This window comes from Lycorma delicatula, chromosome 4 (genome assembly GCF_047948215.1).
Source record: "Lycorma delicatula isolate Av1 chromosome 4, ASM4794821v1, whole genome shotgun sequence".
NCBI lineage: Eukaryota > Metazoa > Arthropoda > Insecta > Hemiptera > Fulgoridae > Lycorma > Lycorma delicatula.
This window is the reverse complement of record NC_134458.1, coordinates 131,423,421-131,450,000: the sequence shown is the minus strand read 5'-3', so window position 1 is coordinate 131,450,000 and position 26,580 is coordinate 131,423,421. Positions and strand designations below refer to the sequence as shown.

Genomic DNA, 26,580 nt, shown 5'->3' with positions numbered 1-26,580 from the left:
ACTGACCACTGTGCTAATTAAATTCAAAAAATAAAAACAACCACCAAAAAAAGTAACAGAAAAACCTAAAAATACTAATGCCAACTACTAAAATTTTGTTTTGCTCTTGAACTACAGCATTTTCAGAGTTTTTCTTTTTACTGTATCTACTATATCTATTACTATAGTTAAATGAATGCTTTTACTAGCGACAAGGTCTTGTAACTTTGATGCTGAAACCAAAATAATCTATTATTTGTTAAATAAATTTGTAAAATAACATTAATATTTTTTTTGTTTAAATGAATTCAACAAAACTGTATTTCCTTTAAAAATGTATGTTTGTATTGTACCGAATTTTGCACTTTATATTTTATATTTTGATGTATTTTGTTAATAATTCTGATGAGTTTATTCTCATTATTTTTTGTCTACTATATAGCTCTATTCCAGTGTAATTAAATAATAAAAACTTTATATATTCTTTGATAATAAAGAAAAATGTACAATTTCAAACACTTTAAAATTTAATTTAAATGATTGTAACATAATTAAAAATATCACAGTTGATACAGAATATAATATTGAAAGAATTGATATTTTGAATAAGAATCAATTAAGAAATATAATTGGCAATAGTATCAAAAAATAAAATATAATTAATAAATAGCAAAATTTGAGGTTATCAAATTAAAAAATAAGCTTAACGACAATGATCTAATAAACATAGTGTAGAAAATGATTACAAAGTCATAAATGGTTAAATTCTATTAAAGCTAACCCTAACACTAAAATGGTAAGTTATGATATCATTAACACCCTAATATACCAGTTGATAAAAACAATAGACATAAAAAATAATTTAAAGGAAACCCTAGAATAAAATAATCACCATTATCAAGGAATATCACCAAACACCAAATCACCATTATAAGGAATATTTTCTTTTAGGATTACCGACGGTATCACCTATATCTGCAACTACGTCAGATTTTTATATAAAATTTGGAAGTATTACAGTTTGTGATATACTTTTACCATAGTACAGTATATACCAAGTACTATTATGGATATGATAAGTAGATGATATTTTGGTCATATGTAATCCAGTTACAAATAATGAACACTTGATAATTTTAAATAAATGTCATAATTATAATGAAAATTTAAAATTTACGTAAGAAATGGAAAATAACAGAAAAATACATTTTTTGATATTGAAATTGAAATAATTATTACAAAAACATAAGTTTATAAAAAAACCCATAACAGACAGTATTACAATATATGTAAATTCTAATCACCTATAGTAAAAAAAAATTGATACATATAAAAACCTGATTTTTAGAGTAATACATTTTATAAAAAAACAATAAAAATAAATGCAAAAAAGAAACGGATGAAATAAAACAAATAGCAGTATTTAATGGTTATGATAAAATTATAGAAAAAGTCTATTAAAAACAGGGTATGAAGTAACCATGATAATTTTTTAAAATTACAATAACAAGAAAATAACAATAGATTAGTAATTGTTTTTTAATAATATTTAATTATACAAATAAAATAATAGAAAAAATTATTAATGTCTATGATAAAATTAAGAAAGCATATAAACCAAATTATAAAAAAAGAATAATAACAAAAATTATGGAGAGGACTTAAGGGGAATATATCAAATTAAATGTAATGAATGTAATAAAATTTATACTGGTAAAAATAACAGATTTAAAAAAAAAACGTTTTACAGAATATTATAATATGCTTACAGAAACAGATAAGAGGTGTATCTAATGTGGCCGACCATTTGAAAATATTTTAGAAATTTTTAATAACAATAAAAAAATTAATATCCTTGAAAAATATTATATTTATAAATTTAAATAAAACTATGAAATGATGAACCACCACATTGTATTTGAAGATATGTTTTAATTAAAGACATAGTGGGTTGTAGTAGTCGGCAACAATGATTACAAACATATGTATATGACATTTTAAATTTACAACATTGCAGTATGGCAGTGGAATTGTATTACAAATTTTTAAGTTTCTTTTTTTTCGTTTTATTTGTTTGATGTAATTATAGAATTGTGTACGGAATGATGATGCAGGGTCCTGTGAAAGTCATCTACTGATACAATTTGTTTTGAGTTTTTGTGTTAGTGTTTTGGTGGTTAAGTTATTTTTTGAATTATTAATTGATAACATACTCTGGCCAATACTTCTCCTAATCCTTGATTTCTATAATTTTCTGGAACCTCAGTGTTGAACAAATTTAAAATTCCATTTTTCTTTTCATACTGAACTCGTGCCATATCTGAAACAAATTAAATTAAAATAAATGAGTATTTTACATCAACTAAATCAAACATAAATAAAACATTAATCAATATACTTGTTCATCAACATTAAACTAAAACCTCGTAAAAAGTAAAATGTCATCGCAGAGGATTATAATGTTTAAAATATCATTTTCTTTTTGTCTTCAGTCACTTGACTGGTTTGATGCAGCTCTCACTATCTAATGCTAGTTGTTTCATTTCGGTATACCCCCTACATCCTACATCCCTAACAATTTGTTTTATATATTCCAAACGTTGGCTGCATGCACAATTTTTTCCTTCTATCTGTCCCTCCAATATTAGAGCGACTATTCCAGAATGCCTTAATATGTGGCCTATAAGTCTGTCTCTTCTCGTAACTATATTTTTCCAAATGCTTCTTTCTTCATCAATTTTCCCAATAACTCTTAATTTGTCACTTTATCTGATTTTTAACATTCTCCTATAGCACCACATTTCAAAAGCTTCCAATCTTTTCTTCTCAGGTACTCTGATCGTCCAAATTTCACTTCCATATAAAACTACGCTCCAAACATATACTTTCAAAAATGTTTTCCTGACTGTTTAAATTAATTTTTGATGTAAACAAATTATATTGCTGACTGAAGGCTCATTTCACTTGTGCTATTCAGAATTTTATATCGCTCCTGCTTCATCCATCTTTAGTAATTCTACTTCCCAATAACAAAATTCTTCTACCTCCATAATCTTTTCTCTTCCTATTTTTACATTCAGTGGTCCATCTTCATTATTTCTACTATATTTCATTACTTTCATTTTGTTCTTATTTATTTTTATGTGGTAGTTCTTGTGTAGGACTTCATCCATGCTGTTTATTGTTTCTTCTAAATCTTCTTTACTCAGCTAGAATTATTATATCATCAGCAAATCATAGCATCTTTATATTTTCACCATGTACTGTTACTCCGGATTTAAATTGTTTTTTAACATCATTAACTGCTAGTTCCATGTAAAGATTAAAAAGTAATGGGGATAGGGAACATCCTTGCCAAACTCTCTTTTTTATTACAGCTTCTTTCTTATGTTCTTTAATTATTACTGTTGTTGATTGGTTTCTGTAAATGTTAGAAATTGTTCTATCTCGGTATTTGAACCCTAATTTTTTTAAAATGATGAACAATTTATTCCAGTCTACGTTATCGAATGCCTTTTCTAGGTCTATAAATGCCAAGTATGCTGGTTTGTTTTTTTTAATCTTCCTTCTACTATTAATCTGAGGCCTAAAATTGCTTCCCTTGTCCCTATACTTTTCCTGAAACCAAATTGGTCTTCTAACACTTCTTCCACTCTCCTCCCAATTGTTCTGTACAGAATTCTAGTTAAGATTTTGATGCATGACTAGTTAAGCTAATTGTTCTGTATTCTTCACATTTATCTGCTCCTGATTTCTTTGGTATCATGACTATAACACTTTTTTTGGAGTCTGATAGAACTTCCCCTTTTCCATAAATATTACACACCAGTGTGTATAATCTATCAATCGATTCCTAACCCGCACTGCGCAGTAATTCTACAGGTATTCCATCTATTCCAGGAGCCTTTCTGCGATTCAAATCTTTTAATTCAGAATCTTTTTCATGACTATAATTGTAATGAATCTTTTTACATTTTACATTTTAAAGTCTCCTCAAGTAATCTTTGATAACAACAGTCAGTTACCTAATGAATTTCAAGTTTCATTACATTATCTAGACATTAAAATTTTTCACATTATCTCTACCAGTTACAAAAAATCAGCAATAAAAAAATAATATCACTCATGTGATAATATTTCATTTATTTTTTTCTTTTCTTCTGTTTTTTCTATTTTTATTTCTTTCGTGTTTTTTTTTAGAAAAAAGTTAATCTGTATTTAATTTGAAAAATGGCTTTACTCTTCTGAAGTATCGTTTCCCTTCCCAGTAAGAAGAATTTTAAGTAGTTGTACATTTAAATTCAATTTCAGATAATCAGTAATTAAAAATAATAATAAAAGATATAATTATTAACTTTTGAATAAATATTAAGATTTATTCACTTTTAAATAAATAAGTAAGAAACAGCCAAGTAATATTTTCAAAAACCATTTACATAGTGTCTGTTAAAGACTAAAAAGGCCAAATGTCTAAATTTTAATACAAACAATAATCATTAATTAAACTAAAAATGAAGTTCAATAAAATAAATTATTTTCTTGAAACATACAATAAAATTAAAGTTAGATATGTCAAAAAAATTAAACAAAATTTTTTTTTGACATTATCAAGCCATAATTTGGCCAAAAGTGTTACAATGTATTTTGCAAATTTTTATTCCTTCATCATACTCATTCATACCATAGAAATAATTTTTGTTTAAATATCCAATAAGAATCATGAAAAACATTGTAGTCATGGTATGACATGTTCAAAAAATTAAAATATCAGTCACTACCATTTATAAATTTATACTCATAGGTACATATGCAAAGTTTACATTTCTACGGTATAAATTAAATTTAAAAAAAAAAATTAAAAAAAAAATAACGTAAAGAAATTGTAACTTTATTACAGAAACATAGTTATTACATCACATCAGATATTACATAAATTAAGAATTTTTACATAAACAATAAGATAATACTCAACAACATAAAATATCAATAAAAATTAATTATTTATATCAATTAAAACCCCTTTCATGGTCACAGGGTCATACAACAAAATTTATAAGGATAGATAAACAAAAGAATAAAGTAATAAATATTTAACAATAAATAAGTAAAAGGAGGTAGACAAAATGGAATTAGCAATCACAAAAGGCTTAAAAAGAATAATAATGGATAAGTAAGTTAAAATTGTAGAATGTTATAACAAAGAGAAATACTTTCCTTGCAACATTAAATAAAAAAATAAAAACAAATGTGATTAAAAATTTCCTAATTTAGCACATCTGTGAGCTAAAGTATTTCTGTGTTAAGACAATTAAGCCGATTACTATGTATGAATAAAAAAAGCCTACTTATATGTAATCAACTACATTTCAGATGAAAAATGAGAAATACAAATTATCAAAACAACAAATTAACACAAACAAAAATATCTAGGCAACACAGGCATACAATGGTTTATATAAAAAGGTGTGTTTGTGTTTGTGTGTGTGTGTGTGTGTGTACACATATACACACAAAAAGTAGATTGGTTCTAAAAATACCTAACTGAAAACAAGAACCATAAATGTCAACATAAAAAGCCTATTAACAATACAATTTCAAATTTATACCACATAAACCTAATGGAATCTATCAGTAAGGAAAATATTAAATACTATTTTATAAATAAAATTTTTAAAAAATGCAGAAAAATAAAAGAGTTGCACACAAAAAGTATAAATAAAATTTACAGTAATACAGGCAGTAATGTAAAAAAAAGTAAAGCATAAATTAAGATCATTCTTTAAGAAGGTGAGACACTATATTAATCAATAGATTAATCTACGAATAGATTTGAAAAATATTAATTGTTTATTTTGGCTATATTATTTTCTTAAGAGCCAATACTAGGATACCAGACTGAATTATAATGGGAGAAATCTTTTGGGGATAGCTAATGTAACAATCTCACAAGCAAGGAGAATGATAACTAATAATGAGGGGTATTACAGATAATTAATATTTTTCATTACAAATAAATTTTTTATCATTAATTTACACTAATAAAGATAAAAAAAACCAATAACAATAAAAGCCTGTATAATGACATATACTGAGGGATAATAGGTTTGATAGTTGTAGTAATAACTGCAATAAGAACATAAAAAAAAATATATATATATATATATACAACATAGATTGCAAAATAAGTTATACAGTTTAGAATTCACTTTTTTTTCTACCAACACATAATATTATATTACTTATATTGTAGTCCGTACTATAACATGCATACCCAAGGTCAATTAACAATTAACACAGTTCAGTTTAGTTCACTCAACTGCCTTAAAGAAATAAATGATAAAAAGGGCAATAGTTGAACTAAGTAATTACATTTCATTTAAAGAAAAGATGAAATTATTTCAAAAATCTTCACAATCTAATAAATTTAATCAACATTATCGGCAACACAGCATTCATTGGTTTTCTAATTAATGATTACAGTTTTTTTTTTATATAAAAAGCAATCTGTAGTGTTTATCAAAAACATCATACTCTACAATGAAGACCTAGCTAAATCAATTTTATAGTTTTAGCTAGGTAATTTCATATGCCACACAATTCTGTGGATGAGCAAAGGTTCTTAAGAAACCTCAGGCAACTCTTTAATATCTGCACAAAACACAGTTTGATTCAGCTTATATTTAAGTTAGTCTATATGAAACACCTAGCTGCTTCTGTCCTGGATAAAAATAATCCAATCTCTCAAGGGATTATTATGCTATCCCTTGGGAGATTGGATTATTCCAATCTCCAAATTATCTCCCTTGGGAGAGAGAAGTGGATGCCCACTGCTTAAGTAGTCCCAAATGAGTCTGCTCAATTTGGAAGTTAGGCTCAAGTAAAGCCAGACCTCTGGCTTTTCCTTACTAATCCGTACAGCAAAATGTCAGAATTATAAAGATTATAAAATTAAAATAAAAATATACTTAGTTCAATGTTAAAGTTATTAGGTAGTTTAAACTTTAGCCTAGCAAGAAGAAATGAGTTTGTTAACATAGTAAACTCAGGTCACCAAACAAATTTTATAAAATATCTACCATACAACTCATGTTAATTATAAAGAGATATTTGGTGAAAACCACAATAAATATTATATTTTCCTAACAAGAAAAAATAAAAGATAAATAAAAACATGATACTGATGAAGGGAGGTATGCACTCATGCACTTTAATTTTCTTTCAGTTCCCACTGTTATAGAGTTGAGCAATTGTGATGTGGAAAAAGTGTGCAAAAACAGTGGAAAAAGTGAACCCTAGAACTTATTTTGTTACAGAAGGAATAATTCAGTAGCAATCAATTTGGGTCCAGCACCCAATAAAATCTTACATATGACAAATTAAAAATTTTAAGTTACCATTGATAAAACAATGTCTTCAGTTGAAGAAGCTGCATTAGTAAACATTACTCTGTTTATTCCATCGCAAGTGTGTCGTCCAATAGAAAAATTGGTGGTAAATAATTAGAAATAACATATTACAGAATAATGGTTAAAAAAAGGTGTTTTGGCTGAATTAAAATTCAAAAGATTCTAATATGAACAAAGTCAGTCAGAACAAAGAGCTAAAAAAAAAAGAAAAGATTTATCAAGAATAACGCTATTTAAAGACTGTTATAGAACTTAATCTGATAATACAAGGGTTTTTTTTCAAGGTCCGATCAGTCGTGAAATAAAAACCCGGGCAAAAATCAGATGAACCTTTGCGCATATGTGTTGTGAAGCGTCTCTAGCGTCTCTTTTTCAATCGCACCGCGTCACTTCTTTTAGTTCTGAACACGCAGCTAGCACGTAAACATGTCTACAACAACAGCATCTCCCGCCAAGTGTGAAGTGCGTGCAGTAATTCGATTTCTTCAGGCTGAGGGGTATAATGCAGCTGAAATTCATCAACGAATAAGTAATGTGTACGGTGAAACTTCAATGAATGACAGCAAAGTGCGACAATGGTGCAGGAACTTTAAAGCAGGACATGCAGATGTTCATGATGCAGGCGGTCAGGGAAGGAAGCAAGTGTCAACAGATTATCTTGTTGTGCAAGTGGATGAGGCAATTAGAGAAAATCGTTTCACAATTTCTGTATAGTGATTCGTTTCCTGAAATTTCAAGGTCAGCTCTCTACACCATTGTGAGTGAGAGACTTCAGTACCGTAAACTGTGTGCGAGATGGGTTCCCAAGATGCTGTCCGACCATCACAAAACAATGAGAATGGACGCCTCGCTAACGTTTCTCCAGCGCTACCACAATGAAGAAGATTTTTTGAACAAAATTGTCACAGGGGACGAGACATGAGTCCATTTTGAAACTGAAGAAACAAAAGAACAATCCAAACAGTGGATGCATTCTCATTCTCCCAGTAAACCAAAGAAGTTCAAGTGAACCTTCTCCAACAGAAAGTGTATGGCTACTATGTTCTGGGACCGGAATGGAGTTCTCTTGGTGGAATTCATAGAACATGGTACGACCATCACTGCAGCCTCATACTGCGTGACTCTTCAACGTCTACGAAGGGCAATTCAGAATAAGCGGAAAGGAATGTTGTGATCAAGCACTGTCTTTCTCCATGACAATGCTCGGCCGCACACTGCAGCTGTAACTAAGAAGCTCCTGCAGCGTTTTCGTTGGGAAGTGTTTGATCCACCCACCATACAGCCCGGACTTGGCTCCATCCGATTTTCACCTCTTTGCTCACATGAAACGCTGGCTAGGAGGGTGACATTTTGGCAGACATCGAGCTGCAGACCAGCGTAGAAACATGGCTGTAAACACAGGCGGCTCCGTTCTATGATGAGGGTATTGGGAAGTTGGTACCATGCTACGACAAATGTCTAAATCGGAGTGGCGACTATGTAGAGAAATAGCGTAACTATGTAAGTACTTGTTATAAATAAAAAAATTTTTATTTTCACTGTGGTTTTAATTTTGTGACCAATCAGACCTTGAAAAAAAATAACCCTCGTAAAAATAATGGACGAACAACATAAGGAAAAATGAAGGTTAGCTAAATGAAAAACTTTTTTTAATTTAAACACAAAGGATATACTGAAATAAAAAACATCTTGAGATACTGAGAAAAAATAAAAAGTACCATAAAGATTACTGATTGATTCATTTATCCTAAGTACATTTTTCCAACATTTAATTTGAAAAAACCCACAATTGTATTATTCCATTATATTAATGCTCATTTTAAATTACTTTTATTATTTTTAAATTAATTCATTATAACACTTAATTCTTTTTATTTTAAGCACATAAGGTTATGACACCACATTCTTTCATTCATATAATTAAATCTTATCTAAAAATTCTACTTAATCATTCTTAAATAATTTAAAATATGTCTTAAGAGAAAAATAAACTTAATCTACTCAACTTAATAGTAATAAAGTTAAACAGACATTTTTTTAAACACAATTAAAATCAAAAAAAAAAAAAATTGTAATGCTTTTTATTATCTATAGAGCAAAAATCTGAGTGAAATGTAACACTACCAGACCTAAATTTATAAGACTTATTTTCTTATTTTTAGCTCCTGAATCACTTCCCAAAATAAAGTCTTCCTGGTTTAATCCTTTTCACACATGCACATGTGTTATTAAATAGATATATATATATATATATTTTTTTTTTTTTTTGAAAATTCATATAACTCATCAACATAAGTGAAGCAAGCCATGACCAGTTAAATATCCCCTCACCATGAGTGGAAACATGAGTAACCACATAGCACAATCAAAGCCACAACGGGAGTATTTTATATATATTTACTTTATTATGTATTTTATATATATAAAATGCACACACTAGCTTGCAGCAAATTGGAAACCTATTAATTTTTAATATATTCATATATTCACTAAAAACAATATAAAAATTTATCTACAAAAAATGGCAATTACAATGCATATAAATACAGCTAGTATAAAATTTATTGTCAAATTAACTTAAATTAATATTAATATAAGATCAATTATATAAATGATATATTAATTGACTTATAATTAATAGGTTGTTAATTATAAAATCACTAAAATCAAGACTACTCATTAAAATTAATAGTACTAATTAATTACCATGAAACATAACTTTGTACAACATGTGCAACATAAACATAACATATTCAATCATGTTGTTCACATTTAATTAAGCTTTAAAGAATTTGTAAAATATTTTATTATATTTCATAATATCCAAACTAACAAACTCATCTATGTAATAAAAATTTAGGGAGGCCATTCTTACTTTAATGATTTGTGCTTAATTACACAAATGAATATATTTAAGGGCCCCCCAGTGAAATCATGTAATAATAAGTAATGTTATGTAATTTCAACATTGCACAATCATTTATTATAAACAAATTACATTTATTTACAATACAACCTGCAATCAATTCTTTTCTTCTAATTTAAACAAAATATCCTCCTTATGTAGTCAACCAGCAAAATTAATTAAGCTTATTTTTTAATTTATAAATGTTACAATTATAGTAATTCTAAATAAATATTATTATTTACTTCTTAAATGACCAAAACCGTTGTATATTATTATTTACTGTACGCTATATTTCTTGTTAGGTGCATTAATTACAACAGAATTTAAATTTTCATTTTTGTATAACAAGGCACGTTCTAAAAATTTGATGTTAGTTTTCAAAATTTAAGTGCATTCATATATATTGATTACATTAGAATAAATTTTATATACACCACATTTATTATATTTATCAATGAATAAGAAAGAAAAGGTCATTTTTAACTTGCCTTTTTGACACATAATCTATTTGTAGCAGCTTTAACAGCAGCAACTTTGTTTCTGTAACAAAGCTGCTACTGTTAACTGACTGTACAGATTGTCATCCTCCATTCCTAATCTCATAAATCATTTACAGTCTAGTTCTTTGTAGCTGAGTGCATCAAGATATAATACTTAATTCTATGTTGGTTTTAAGTAAAATTTATTTTTTACTGTTATTCCCTCAAACACCTTATTAAAAAAAATATATATATATACACATATATAGCTACTGTACAGTTATCAATCGATAATGATCTAGATCTACTGTTCAAAAAAACTACTAAATAATAGGTCTAAAACAAAAATATCACATTTTTAAATTCAAAATAGATTTATAAATTACCAGAGAAGCAGATTCCATTATCCTAATTTTACTTTTTATAATAAATGCTAATAATCTAATTCAAGTAAATATAAACTTTCAAGTAATTGCAACATCTTTTTTCAAATTTCAAACTTTTATCATGAATCAATGCAATTTTAAAAATGTAGTATTCTCATAAATAACCTAATAATGGTGTTATGTCCAAAAACACATAAATTTAATAATAATGAATCATTTATATAAGATCTTGTAAGAGTTTTTTTAAAAATTTAATGGTTATTACATTCATTAATAAGGATCATTTTAATAATCATAAGGATCATATAAGTAATCATATTAATTTATTAAAAACAATTCATTTAGTTAAAATAATAAATGTCAAATATAAGCATATGTAATTTTTTAATGAACAAAAATTAAAACTAATCCATTTCTGTAGAACCAACAAATGTTATTTACAACATAAATATAACTGTCAAGATGTTGGACCAGGCAGAAATAAATTAATAAATTACATAAAAAAAAACCTTTTCATGTTTTGAATTATTTAGTTAGCATGAAATTATCTTCCTGCCATCAATACATTAAGGTGGATAGAAACATTTAACAGCAAATTAATCGTAAAAATATATTTCAAATCTAACCATAAGTAAACCCACTCACAATTTGGGGGAAGCTTAAAATTCTCAATAATTAAAAAGGTTATTACAGAAAAAAATCACCGCCATTTATCTGTACTGGACTGGCTTACTTTTTCTCTCATCATTTATCATCCATCCTATGTAGATAGTCATCTCAATGATAAAAAGGATTTTTTAAGTGAAAATTGTGACTAACATTTTTATCATCTTGATTTTGGAAAAAATGTAGTAATTTTTTTTAGAGTTTTGTGATAAACAATAAAGTATATGTGCTAATAATAGGAGGAATATGATGTTTGACTATTTATAACCCTTTGCACCACTACTTCAACTAACTGCCTCACAACCACTTAAATTGTACATAAAGCAAGGCTAATAATGTAGCAGTTTATCCAAACCCTACAATACATATCATGATCAAAACTGGCGAAAGGGATAGGAAATAAGACTAAGGAAAGGAAGGCAATAAAATAATACCAATATACAGAGGGAATGCCTCACAAGATCAGATACTTTGCCATCTTGCCTAGGACTAATGCAGTAGAATGTAAAATCTTTCTGTATGCAGTGTAAATGTACTGGGTGCATGTGGATATAATGGGAAGAGATAGGCTGTATCAGTTTAGGTCTCAAAGTTACCAGTCCTAATACATTAGAAATTAAGTCCTGAAAGAGCCATTAATTCATTAAGGAGAAAACTAAAGATTTATAATAACATAAATACTTGTTACAAATTTTTTTCATATTTAGAAATTATTATTAACATAAAATCATTGGTATGAATAACATTTACCAGAAAAATTTTTAAAATGCCTTATTTCAAAAATATGAATAATTAGCTAGGGCTAACAAAAAAAAAACCTGTAGCCAGAATTTAGATTAACAAGTTAAGATGAGTATCTATTCTTAAGAGCATTTCTCCCTTACCATCTTCAACACTACAAAGTTTGTAAGATTCTCAAAATTGGAAAAATTTTAACTTGAAGATATTAAGATAAAATTTTATTCTTAAGATATTATAAATAAAATTTAAACAAAAATGGGTATTTAAACAAAAATAAATATAAACGTAAACCTTATTTTCTCATGATTTTGTTTGTTGATTAATTCACCATAAAAGCCCTAAGCTTATGCATGGAAATAAAAGTGGACATTAGGTAGCATATGAAAAATCCATGCCTGACAAGGATTTAAACTCAGGGCCTCAAGATCGAAGACTGAAACAGTACCACTCCAATACAGAGGTTGGCGCAGTATTTTCACTTTTATTTTTTTCTATTGTGTAATTTATAGTGAAAAATCAATTTATTAATCCAGATTCAATTGTTAATGAATGTATATTGTATGAAAAATTAGTTAATCACAATATTCTGAAAAACACTACATAAGTAGTTGCAAGTCATAAAGAAGTTTTATTTCTTCTAATAGGGCCAATTACAACACTTTATTTTACCAGTTACCAACATATGCTGGATTATTCTACACACACACACGCTCCCACACAAAAACAAATTTCAAATATCTACATACATATGAACAAATTTAAAATTAAGAATCAAAAAAGTATTCCGGATCTTGAAAACAAATTGCTTTGAAAATATCCTTTGAAGATTCATTAAAAAAAAAGTTGCCAAGAATTTTTATTTTTCTCACATTTAGTGAAAAAAACCAAAACTCCAAATTGCACTAAAATCTTTATTATATTTAAAACCTTGTTACTCTTCCACTGCATATCAAGAGATGTTATTAATTAATCTAGCAGTAATACCGAAGTTATAATTTATCTAGCTGTTTTAATAACATTTATTATTGAATTTGTTTCGTTATGTTAAGTGGACTGTGAATAAAACAAATACTGATTAGTATTAACAATTATAATTTAATACATCTTGCGATAATATAACACTGAATCCAACAAGCTTGGTGACTAGGCCGTATTGTATGGTTGCATATTATGCACTAACAATTAATGAATAAAACACAAGTTTATAAAATACAAACAAATTATGTTGAAAAGAAGAAAAGACTACTATTTCATATCGCATGGTGCCAGAGAGCAGCACTGCCTGAAGATGCCGCCCACCAGAAATCTGTATGATTTCTTTTCAAAAACATGAAACTGAATATAAAAAATAACAGAAGAATAATTAATAAATTAAACAATAATAAAAAATGTCTCAGTCACTGGTGGGTAATGGACATATCTAGATGATAGATCTTTTACAAGTCCCTGCTGGTGTCCGAATTGTAGCTACTCGAATGAGGTAGTCTGGTCCAGGATGTATATCATCAATAACACCTAATTTTCACAGCAGTGGTGGTATGTTGTTCTTTTTTAATATAACTAGAATTCCAGGTTGAAGCGATAAATGCTCAGCTCTCCACTTGGAACGTTGTTGAAGTTGAGATAGGTAATCGGAGAACCATCGGTGCCAGATGGTCTCAATACTTCACTGAACTAACTGCCATCTGTTACTCTTCCACTTCTTAGTTTGCTACTCTTCCACTGTTTATTTTTCTTCTTACATTCTCATTATTTCAAAATTTATACATCGAATGAAGTGAATTATTGGCTCCAATGAAATTCATCCCATTATAACTGTATAGGTTAGAACACAGACCTCTTCTTGAGACAAATCTACTTAATGCAGCTATAAACACATTGGTTGATAAATTTCTGACTAATTCTATATGTATAGCCTTGGTAGATAGGCATATAAATAATGCAACATAACATTTTATCCTAATGTTTGAGTGCCGCCCACCTCGACATATTAATAAAGGTCCTGTGTAGTCTATTCTGCAGTTAGTGAATGGCTTGTAAGTAATTTCAGGGTGACATTTTGGCAGTTGTACCATTGATTGCCCTGATGATGCTTTTACCATTGATTATCCAATATTTCTCACGAAGTTGAAAATGGAATAATTGAGGTCTGCATGCAAAAGCCTAAGATGTTCATTTAAGTGGAAGAATGATAGGATGCTTATTGTCAAAATTCAAATCAGATGATTGCAATCTTCCTCCAACTCTTAGACAACAGTTTGAATCTATGAATGGATGCAACAAATATAGTTTTCTTACTTTAGATACAGATGAATTAGCGTGTAATTCTTTAATTTCCATTATAAAATTAATATTTTTAATCTGAATAATACATCACATTAAAATAAATTCATTCTCTTGAACAGATAAAAAATGCTTATAATTAATTTTATTTTGATGATTTTAAAAATTTTTAACAAATCTCATAAAATAACAATTCATTTATCATTTTTGGCAATGAGGAAAACAAATCAGATAAATCTGTCAAGCTAGTATTTGTAATTAGTGATGTGGATTCATTATGAAGTTCATTTAAACAATCCGATGATTCAAAATTAATTTCTTGAGCAGATTTCTTATTCCAATTTTCCATTTGCTGGCCTAACCAAAAAGGACCTTTCCACCATAACTGATTATTTTGTAATTCAATTGCACTCACTCCTCGAGGAAGTATATCAAAAGGATTCTCTTTAGAAAAAATATGTCCCCATTTACAGTTTTCAGTAAGTTCTTGAATCTCTGACACTCTACAAAGGTTGGCTACAAAGTTTTCCATTTTGTTGGTGAGGCTGCTATCCAAGAAAGTACAACTGTAGAGTCAGTTCATAAATAATTACTATTTACATTTAAACAAAGCGCAAGAGCCAATGTTTTTGAAAAGTTTTGATCATAAAATTGTGCCACATAATTCTAATCTTGGTATGGAGATCGGTTTGCTTTGTGACATTCCTGATTTTGAGTAAAGGAGTTTGACTGAGATTTCCCTGATCATCAACAGAACATAGGTATATGCAAGCACCATACCCATCCTTCAAGGCATCAGTGAATCCATGTAATTGTAAATCAATTATTTTTCCTATCCCTTTGATTACTCCGGGAACACAAATTTGCTTTATAAATGGGAGGGAATTTCTTTAAGATATTGAGGCAGAGCTCTCTAACATTTGTGTCTGTTTTTCAAGAAAAACAATAAATTCATTGATAGGATCGTACAATTGATTAATCTAAGCATTGTGCAAATAATTGACTTAATATAAATTCTGTATAGTTTGTATTGATTTTTAATGCCTTTAAAGCATTTATATTACTAGAAATTGTGTCAATAAAATTAGCCAAGCTGGCAGTAGATTCTCTGGGAATATTCTGTATGTCCAGTATTTTGCGAGCATGTTTTGATGCTATGAGATGCTTGTTTGCATATCTCGCTTCAAGTAACCATATAATTGTCGGCTGTAAGTGATCGATTTTTAATTAACTGCCGAGCAGAATCTGTCAAGGGTGATACTAAATAATGAAATTTTTGGACTAATGTTAACTTATCACTGTTATGAACAATTGCGTAAAAAAACTAACCAGTTCTCATAAGAACCATTAAATCTATTACGTCAATTTGAGGAAGAGTGATAGATCGATCCTTTTTGAACAAATATTACTATTTTTAAGCAAATTAAACGAATTTGAGGACAAGGCAATCAGAATTAGAATTTAATATTCTTTTGCATTTTCGCATGAAGATTATAGAATATATCTTCCATATCTGCCCTGTCTACTTCTTCATTTTCAGCATTAATTCTAAAATTGTTTGGACCTCATCATATTTATGCCAGGTTGAGATTAAATGATCGAATTTGACTTGTAGCAGCAATATCTTGATTTTCCGTACTGAACAATTCCATAAACCTTTTTATTCATGTGATGGAACCCTAAAGCGTACCCCTTTGACAATTCATTTGTTTTATTTGGGCTTGAAGCACATCTGTTGCACATTCGCTTGACTAGCTCCCTCATCTGTATCAGACACTTTGTATAATTATAAAAATGAGAGAGTTAATTAAGATTAGATTTTTGTAAAGGACGCGTTTCAAAGAACAAGGCTGAAAGACATAACATGAGTGAAGGAAATAAAACCTAGGTTACAGTAATAGGCTTGGATTACATAATGATAATCTGAGTATAGGATACAAAGTCAATTACTGGGTAATTAAGGCCAAAATATTAACAGAGATAAACAGGCATTAACAGTATAAGTATTACTTACTGCTTTAGATAGGCAGTTACCTCACCACACCAAGACATCTGGCGATGATGAAGATACATATTTTACTTATAAATAACAGTCAGCATACAGCCAATTAATTGTTAGTATAAGATTCATCACAAAGGCAGCACCAATTAATTAAAGACACACTTTCATGTTTACACTAGATCAAGGCTTTTCTGCACAGTTGGATGTTTCATTTCTTTCTTTTTGTTTGAAAACAGAATTTAGATACAATGTTAAATTACGCTCATGATTGTAAAATTTAGTTGATTCACTATGTATTAATTCTGAACATCCAGCCCAGAGGACCAAATTATGTTTTAAGTGGACTGTGAATAAAACAAAAACTGATTCATATTAACAATTATAATTTAATACATCTTGCGATAATAATATACAACCCAACAACCTTGGTGAGTAGACTGTATCGTATGGTTGTGTGTTACGCACTAACAATTAATGAATAAAACACATGTTTAATAAAATACAAACAAATTATGTTGAAAAGAAGAAAAACTAATATTTCATATCACATGGTGCCAGACAGCAGCGCTACCTGAACAGTATTTATATATTAACATAGGGAGTTACTATACATACTGTATATACATGTGCACAAGTCTATGTATGTAATTAATTATACATTCATGTTGTTCTAACGACATCATCCAGTCTTGCTTTTTCTTTCCATTGCCTGTCATGAATTTTGTGCATTTAGTTGAATTATTACAATCAAAATGGATTTTCATTCAACCACAACAATTTGTGGACTGGAGTAACTTATATGCGCAAAGTTTGTGCTCACAATACCATTAACAATCCAGTGGTAATCAGCAGACCCAATATGACAGTAGAAATTGACATGATTATGTTCACATTATGAAAACATAATCTTTACCTCGTGGGTATTGGGTGGTTACTGCCAAGAATGTAAAGTAAAGAATTTTATCATGCTACCAGACAGAAACACGCAAATTTTAATCCTTTTAATAAGAAAATACATAAAAGCTCAATTGACAATTATTTTGGATGAATGAGGAACTGAAAATCTACCGGAAAACTATATTCACAAAACAGTTAATCATTTGCAAAATTTTGTAGACCCAAAAGTGGGGTCCTGAACAAAGACTATAGCAAATTCAAGGGAATTAGCAAACCACCATAGCAAAAAATGCTGTATAGTACAGGTAGAGGAATAATAATTAGAGTCCATGTGGCATCGACAACCAAAGAGATAGTAATTTATTTTAGAAAATCCTAGCTGACACTACTGCTTACTGGCCTCCTGAATAAAAGGTAAGTCTTTAACATAATGTTAAGTAAGTCAATATGTAATATCATTAAATATATAATTTAAACCAATATTTAATATCATTAGTGTTTTCCTGACACATAATGGAAGAGTATGTTTTCCTGACACATAACTTTTATTGATATTATTAATTTCACCAATTTCTTTTGTTTCTTGTTTTTTTAAGTAAAGGTAAACATTTTTTTATCTTGATGCAAATGTGCTGATCTTTATCAAAAAGCAATTTCCAACATAGTAACATCCCTTTTTTGTAATTATTAAACAAAATTACACCATAATTGTTAATGCTTACTTATAAATTGCATCACTTTGTTTTACCTTTGAAGACAAAACAAAAAAGGTAAATCTTTCGATTGACAACAACTTAAAACTGAAGTGTTTCTGATCACATTTATCTCATTACTTTGATTATCAAAAAATATGCCTTTCTAGTACTGGACATATTTATGATGCAATTATGTATATAATCAAGATTAATATATAAATATTCTGTTCACATAATATACAAGAAACAATAATACAGGTATATAATATAAAGATTAGAAAGATATATAATATAAAGATGCTGACAACACGATAAACACTCAATCACATAGTATCATTTCATATTAATTAAACTCATAAAAATTTTACACATTTAAAGGAAAGAGAATATGATAATAAATTAGATTTCATGGACATAAAAAGGTAATATAAAAAAACACACATACGCATACACAACTCATTGTTAATCATAAAGATGTCTTGCCCAAACCAGAAAAAAAATTTCTAGCACATATTTTACCATTTTATTACCTTACTAGGCTACTTTGGAATACTCAAAAGAGTAATTAATTAAATCAAGGATGAAACATTACAATATTTAGTAAAACAATATATTATGGAATACAAAATACAGACAAAACTACAAAAAAATGTACATACTTTTACTACACTACAAAACAATAGCAATATACACTGTGATAAAAAATACATAAATGTAGCATATTAATTGTACTTAAATTTTTTTTTAATCCACAATAAATTCATATTGTAAAGATAATAATAACAATGAAGTTAGATCTTAATTTCTTTGATTATAGAATTTTTATGTAAATTATGTTACACATTCATCTTTTTGGCTGCAGTAAGAACACACACACTACTTACGGTAGGTTTTTAAAAAGTATTTCAATATGACCTCGGTATAACCTCCTACAAAATTCTATTTTCTACAACCTCAAGTGGTAATTATTTTCCACTTATAAGAATGAATATTTCATATTCAAATAAAAGCTGAATTACATGATGTTTCTCCAGTTATCATTCTACATTTGCAATATTTTATAACAAAAAAGCTTCAAATGGAAAATGGAGGAAGTATCAGCTGATAAAGAATGGAGGTATAGTAAGGCAAAAAAATGACTCGGCAAAAAAGTATAAAGAGTTGTAAATCTTTTGTTACCTTCTCACCAAAAAATAGTATAACTGGAGCCAGTTGAGTAAACCCGAGTTTTCTTTTACTACTACTTTCTTTAATTTTCATTGCCTGAGAGTTTTTGCTAAAATTCATCCTGTTAGTAAATGACAAAATAGTTTTGCTGAAATGGGCGAAACTCTTCATTACAGTAATCCAAGAAAAATAAAAAATAAAACTTTCAAAGTAGTTTTAAATGAATTTTGTAATTCTTATTAGGAATTTGTTTTAAAATTCTTTTTAATAAAAAGAGAAAAATTTTCAATTCCTTAAATATCTAAAAAGTTAAAGTGCACATAATTATTCATCAAATCTGTAATGTGCACAACAGAAATGAGAGCATTCTAGCATAAATATGTTTTAATCAGTAGATCCTGAATATCTACATTTATTGTTTAACAGTATACACCAAATAAGACAAGAAATCTCAAAAAAGTAATGAAAGGGCTGGACTAGCCAACCTTTCCCAGTCCAACAAGAGCACAGTTCTCAGAAGGCTTTGAGTTCTGTTAAGTTCTCATTATATATCTAATTATATGACATTAACTATCAACAGCAACTACCAAGTGCATATAGCGCCATATAATATAGAAAGTGCACATATTTTATTAACCATGTCTACATAAGTATAAACAAAGTTAAAATTAAATCTCTGCTATAGAAACAATTATCTTCTGTCCCCATGGTTCAATGATGCTGACATATGTCAGAACTAAATTTAATACTATGCATATTGTAACAGCACCATGACAAAGCAATACGATAGCTGGAAGTAACAACTTAACACAAATCACAATTACTTCTTATTTACGTAGATAAACATCACCTAGAAAGACGTATTCAAAATATAACTTCTCAAATCAAACAACCAGTATTTCTAAGTAGGTGGCATGAGATCTAGTTATTGTATACTGTTAAAAGCTGATAAAATATACTAGACATTAAAAATTATATAACACAGTATTACTGTAGTATTCTATAGAATGTAACTAATCAATGGATCCTTCAGATGCAATGTCTAGGCCTAAGGTTGGCTGGATCATTAGAACAATTAGAGTTGAGATATATCATCCAATTCAATCACTGAAAGGTCATAAAAAGTCAAATGGACTTCAAGCCAACTAAAATAAACTAATAAAAAAGCCAAGTATAATTACAGCATACAAAAAAGAAAGATTTCTTAAAACAGAGATATTATACCAAAACAGGAAAAGCCACTATGCAAATCACACTATAATCAAAACAACTATAGTTGTTTACTATAATCAAAACAACAAATATGTTTCTTGGTAAAAAAGAATGGTTGGGTAACAATACATAATAGCAGTGCAAATTATTTATTAAATGCCATTATGAAAAGATATAAATACAACTACATTAACTACTATATAAACAGCTACAGGTTTACTTAATAAAATAATAATTTAAGATTATTGTAAAGAAATAAAATAAAGAAGGTAAATCAAGCAATTACAAACTATACAAGATTAAGACTGTAATACTACCAAATCATTTTATGCTTACAGAAAATAAATATAAACTAATTGTTTCCATGGATTTTCCTAAAAAAGAAAAAACACAGAAAAATAAAATTACCATACTAAAACAAATACAACAGTACTTATATGTCATTGTTTTTTTTTTTTTTTTTTTTTTTTTTAATTTTAAACTTGGTTAGAAATCATTCATCAGATTTAATAGAATAATTATTAAAAGTTTTTTTATTATTTCATTTTTTTATATTTTGTTTTTTTAATGTGTTTTCATGATAAATAAGATTTACTCAACGTAACAAACATATCTGCAACATATTACACTATAAACCCAAAAAAGATTTTTTAAAGATTCTCTAATTGTGATACTATCTCTTGAATTGCTTTTTTGCATACATTACAAATCTGTAAATACAATTTTTCTATCACCCTTAATTTTAAATAAATTATGCTTCAAAAAAAAATTAAGGGGAAAATATAGTTAAAATCTGTAAAATTTATAATTTTGCATGGCCATATCTTATAAATACCCTCAGGAACATCCCAAATTAATGTCCAACAGCAATCAGCTAGAATGTTAATATTCCATTTCCCTTTATAGCAGCTTTCCATCACCGAAACGTCTTTGTGGAAATGTTCACAGTGTTCGTAGTTGATTAACAATATCGTGGTAATTGTCGGATTTTTGTTTGCAAAGGAAAATTTTTGCAAGCATCTTTAAATCAAGCCCAAGCTGCACTTCCTACTTTATTTAACAATGAGTTAAATATATCATCACTGACCAACTCTCTTATTTGAGCATCAACAAATATTCCTTCTTTAATTTTTCCTTCACTTACATTCGGAAATTTCTGCCTGATGTAAAAAATCCGGGACTATCCTTCTTCATTTCTTTTACAAAGTTTTTCATTAGTCCTAGCTTGACAAGAAGAGGGTGTAAAAATATTTTTTGGGTTCAACTATGAGCTCATGAATAATATTTTTCCCACTTGGAGTTAAGTTGTCTCGTTTCTTCCACTCTTTGGTAACATAATGTTTATCTGTAGTTCGGCTGACCCATTTGCAAAAAAAAAACACATGTACTTAGTATAACCTACCTGCATGCCTAACAAAACAGCTATAACTTTCAAATCATCACATATGTTCCAACCATGTTTTTTATAATTTATTTTTTCAAGAAAATCTTTCACCATATCATATGTCTCTTCCGAATTAATACCATAAGCGATTGGTATTGAAGGATATTTGTTATCATTGTGTAGTACAACCACTTTTAAACTATACATGGATGAATCTATGAAAAGGTACCAGTCCTCAGGTGCAACATAAGCTCATCAATATTTGTGCAATACACCAAATTATTTTCATCAATAAAGTACTGAGAAAGTTCTTTTTGTTGGCTTCGAAAGCTGGAAAATTTTTATATTTTTTTGAAGTAAATTCCAACCTTGCAATCTTGATCCTAACAGTTCAGCTTGATTTTTTGATAAATTTAAATCCCTAACCAAGTCATTTAATTCACCTTGTGATATAAGATTTGGCTTATTGAAAGATAATTCAAAATCAAAATCATTGTTGTCTTCTTCAGGTACTGCCTGATTCTTCATCACTGCTTTCAAAACATACATTCACAGCGGCTCTGGAACTGGAATAATTTCACTGTGAGGTACAAGCCTGACTGCAGATTACAATGAAGGATATTTTACAGTTTGTTTAGATTTTTTTGAAACTCCAGACACACTTGTTAAACAAACGTAACAATCGGTTACATGATCCTCTGGTTCACGCCAAACCATATACATATGTCATAATATGTGACTATTATATGATTTAATTCTTTTTCTAGCATTGTTTATTTACAGCTTACAAATTATGTTAACAAAGTTAAATAATCAAAAATGAGCTAACACAATACAATATAGAGGCTTAAAATGCTAACTATATGTTAAAAAATGAAAAAATCCCTTAATTAAAATTTTTCAAAAATGGTGGGCGATAGAAAGATTCTGAGTTCATATTCATTTTCAGCATCAAAAACAGATTAAAATCATGTATCGCACGTTAGGAAACAAAAATTATGTTTATCAGTATTATTGATGCATTAATCTTATTTGTACATTTATTTACCAAAATGCTGGCTTAAATATACATCAGTTCTACCCAATTCAGTATTCCAAAGAAAAAAAAACATAACCACCAAACAAAAGTGATGTAAGAAAAAATGAAAATTTATGTCTTTTTATTTTCGATGGCCAGGACAAAATAATATCTAGTATTGCACATAGTAGTACATTGTTCAGCAAATCTTTCGTTTGCTCAATATCCATTAGACAATTTATTATAATTACAAATCTAAAAAAATATAGCATACTTAACTAACGTTGATAATGCTGACACACAGAGTTTAATACTTATAGTTATGAAAATAAATATATATCAATAAAAGGAGGAAGATAAACTATATTCTAAATCACAAAATAATATACACCTTTAATCTTGTAAGTACTCTATAAAGTGAGTCAGATTACTTTAAGAAGTTGGTGCGCTGGATTACACACAATATTTATCACACAATATTTAACTCTATAAAATCAATATTTTGAAAATAGCCGAGGAAGATTATATATTTGTTTGTTTGTTTCTAACTTTTGGTTTTTGTTTTTTGTGAACATAAGATGAAACGAATGATTACTAATAAAAATATGATTTTTATTAGATAATTGTAAAAATTTACTACAAAAATGCCTTTTATTGGGAAAACTATAGTAAGATTTTTTTCAAAAACAAAGTCATCTGTCACTAACAAATCATATTACACAAGGATTATTAAAAATAAAATAAATTATTTATTAACTAAATACAATAAAAATTATTTATATTTTATACATCTCAATTCACAACTATATATTTAACATTGAACTTTTACCTCAATAAAAACACTAAATAATTCTAGGCTAATATAATTTGATGTAACTTTTGATCCACTCTAAAATTTATTAACAAATCATGATACCAGCGACGTTATAATTGTCAAACAAATGAAATAAACAAAAAAATGGCATTATTTAATCCCCATGGTGCCAAGGTTAAAACATAGTGTTTTTATTCTATTTTTTTAAATGTAAATATTTTTTAGCCACTTCTATACCCGTCATTAGGTATAGTCCCATGTCAGCAGCATTGTACGTTTATAACTTATTCATCAAAACTCTAAGAAAAATTAACATTTGAAAATTTCAGATTAAACATTTTTAATTATTCTAAGTAACTTTAATAACATCAGTACTGCTAACGTCACCCAATACTGAACTGCAGGTAAAAAAAGGATGGATTAATTTCTTTAAAATCCGACATATTTTCACCTTCTACAAAAAAAAATTATATATTTGTAAAAAAAAAATAAGTTTCTAGATAAGGATCAATTCGTATGATATATAAAAGTTATACAATATTTTCTGTATGTAACCTACTCAAAATCGTTTAATTAATCCAAATTTTCAACGGAACTTATCGACTGCATCCATTCAACCACACATAAATTACATTGTCAATATCATTAAATCGTAGTAAATAAACAACAATAATGTTTACAAGGTTTTTTTATTCTCTTGTGAAAAGATGCCAAGGACAATATTACTGTCAGATGAAACTGCGACAATACTTCAATTGTAAATATTGTATTGTTACAAGTAAAAAGCTCCATATATGAAATAAAATGCATAATTAGCTATTAAAAGAAAAAATTGTAAAATAATATCATTTACAATGTATAAAAATTTGAGAAATTAAAAATCAATACGCCCAACAGTAAAGGAATTATCACGATAAACAAATATGAAGTTTCATTAAAATACCTGAATTCAGTGGCAATAAAAACGAACTAGTAACATCATCATTAATAAGTTTTCCAGGATTAGCTGACGAAAATAAATTATAACGATTAAAATTTATTAATGAAGTTCCACGTGAAACATTCCTCACAATCTGCCTAGAAATAGTATTCAAAATACTCATTGTCACAAACACCACCTACTTCGACAACAATCTCCATAAACATGAACGTAAGAATTTATCAACACCGGTGCACACCACAAACGGCCGATATGAGCGCTGTTAGCAGCGTAAACGTTACCCCTCTTATTGGCGGTTATTTTTATATTTTCTCTGGTTGGCGAAGAAAAAATTTTAAACAGAGTTTTTTACTAAATTACTGTATTAAAACCAAAGTAACTACCTGATTTAGGAATGATTCAGTTACTGTTAAGTTAATTACATATGTTTTCAGTTGTTAAACAATATTTAATTGTTTTATATTATTTTACACCGAAAGCCGATTACAATGAAATAAAAAAAAAATAAAAGTACGATTTGGAAGAACTAAATGACCGTAGTATAAACACAGTTTTTTGCCGTTTTTCTAATCATTTTCAAAAGATAGATTATAATTAATTTGCATACTTATTTTGTTGTAAATAATAAACTACTATTAAATAATAATAATACTTACTTATAATAATAATAATAATTTGCCCTGAGGTAGATAATCCCCACGTCTGGAACACAACTTCTACGTTCCACGTCCAGGGCGGCAACAGCTGTACTCACGTACATTACATATAGCTGGCTAACGGGGTTCTGAGTATTGTTTCTCGGATATACTTTTCTCGGCCGATTTTCATCTGCAGTTCGAATTAGAGGACTGGATTTCGCGGCCACCTGCAGATACGAAATTTTTACTGATTATGAAAATGGATTGATACTGGTTTTAGAGCTGGCGATGTGGCGGCCACGGTCGAAGTTATTTGCAGGTGTAACAGAGACCTTTCGTTGTCCACATGCCCCCCGCGATGGCAAGCATGTAGTTAAGGTGCCCATGTTGTTCGGGGCATGGGAGCCCTGAAAGCCTCGGTGTGTAAGGGCCTGGAGTCAGTGCAGAGACTGCGCATCCGCTCTCTGCCAGGACATATGCCGCTTCCACCGGAGTCCCGGAACGGACCTCCAGGGTTGGTAGCCCTGGAGTGGGGGTGTACCCCGGCGGCTAGCCTTACTACAGAAGGGATCAACTGTTCATGCAAACTGAACAACCAAACGTGGCAGAGGGTTCACGTAAACACCCTCGTCTAGAACCAGCCGTTTCGCCTGAGGCAAAACGGAGAAAGAGCGCAGAATCTCGTAAAATTGAAGTTGAGGCTAGGAAAAGCTTGCAAAAAGCTTTCTTCAAAACCAACGTTCCAAAGCCAAAATACTTAGTTGTTACAAAAGAAGACGGTAATTTCTCGAAGGTGAGTCTATTCCTCATTGCTCGAGAAATAACTAAATGTGCTGGAGGCCCTGTTAAAGAAATTAGGAAAACTTTCACGGGACTTCATGTAGAGACTGTAAATGATATACAGTCTCAGAAGATCTTAGGTCTTGAAAAAATTGGAGAATAGCTGTACGTGTTGATCCCCACGG

The 26,580-nt window shown here is 28.8% G+C and overlaps 1 protein-coding gene across 4 annotated transcripts in view; it reads right to left on the bottom strand.

The window, feature by feature from the left end:
- The window catches only part of LOC142323876 (tetratricopeptide repeat protein 21B), a 107,998-nt gene extending 82,806 nt beyond the window's left edge, over positions 1–25,192 (bottom strand). For 2 of the 4 annotated variants that reach the window (XM_075364177.1, XM_075364178.1), the window contains exons 1-2: positions 24,981–25,192; positions 2,193–2,299 (exon numbers count right to left, since the gene is read on the bottom strand). In XM_075364177.1, the coding sequence (XP_075220292.1) occupies positions 2,193–2,299; positions 24,981–25,140 (267 nt within the window). In that variant the 5' untranslated portion in view covers positions 25,141–25,192. Of the gene's footprint in view, positions 1–2,192; positions 2,300–16,862; positions 17,280–24,596; positions 24,621–24,980 lie in introns of those variants that run through there. The other 2 variants (XM_075364182.1, XM_075364181.1) reach the window with 2 other exon arrangements.
- Between the last annotated feature and the right edge of the window lie 1,388 nt (positions 25,193–26,580).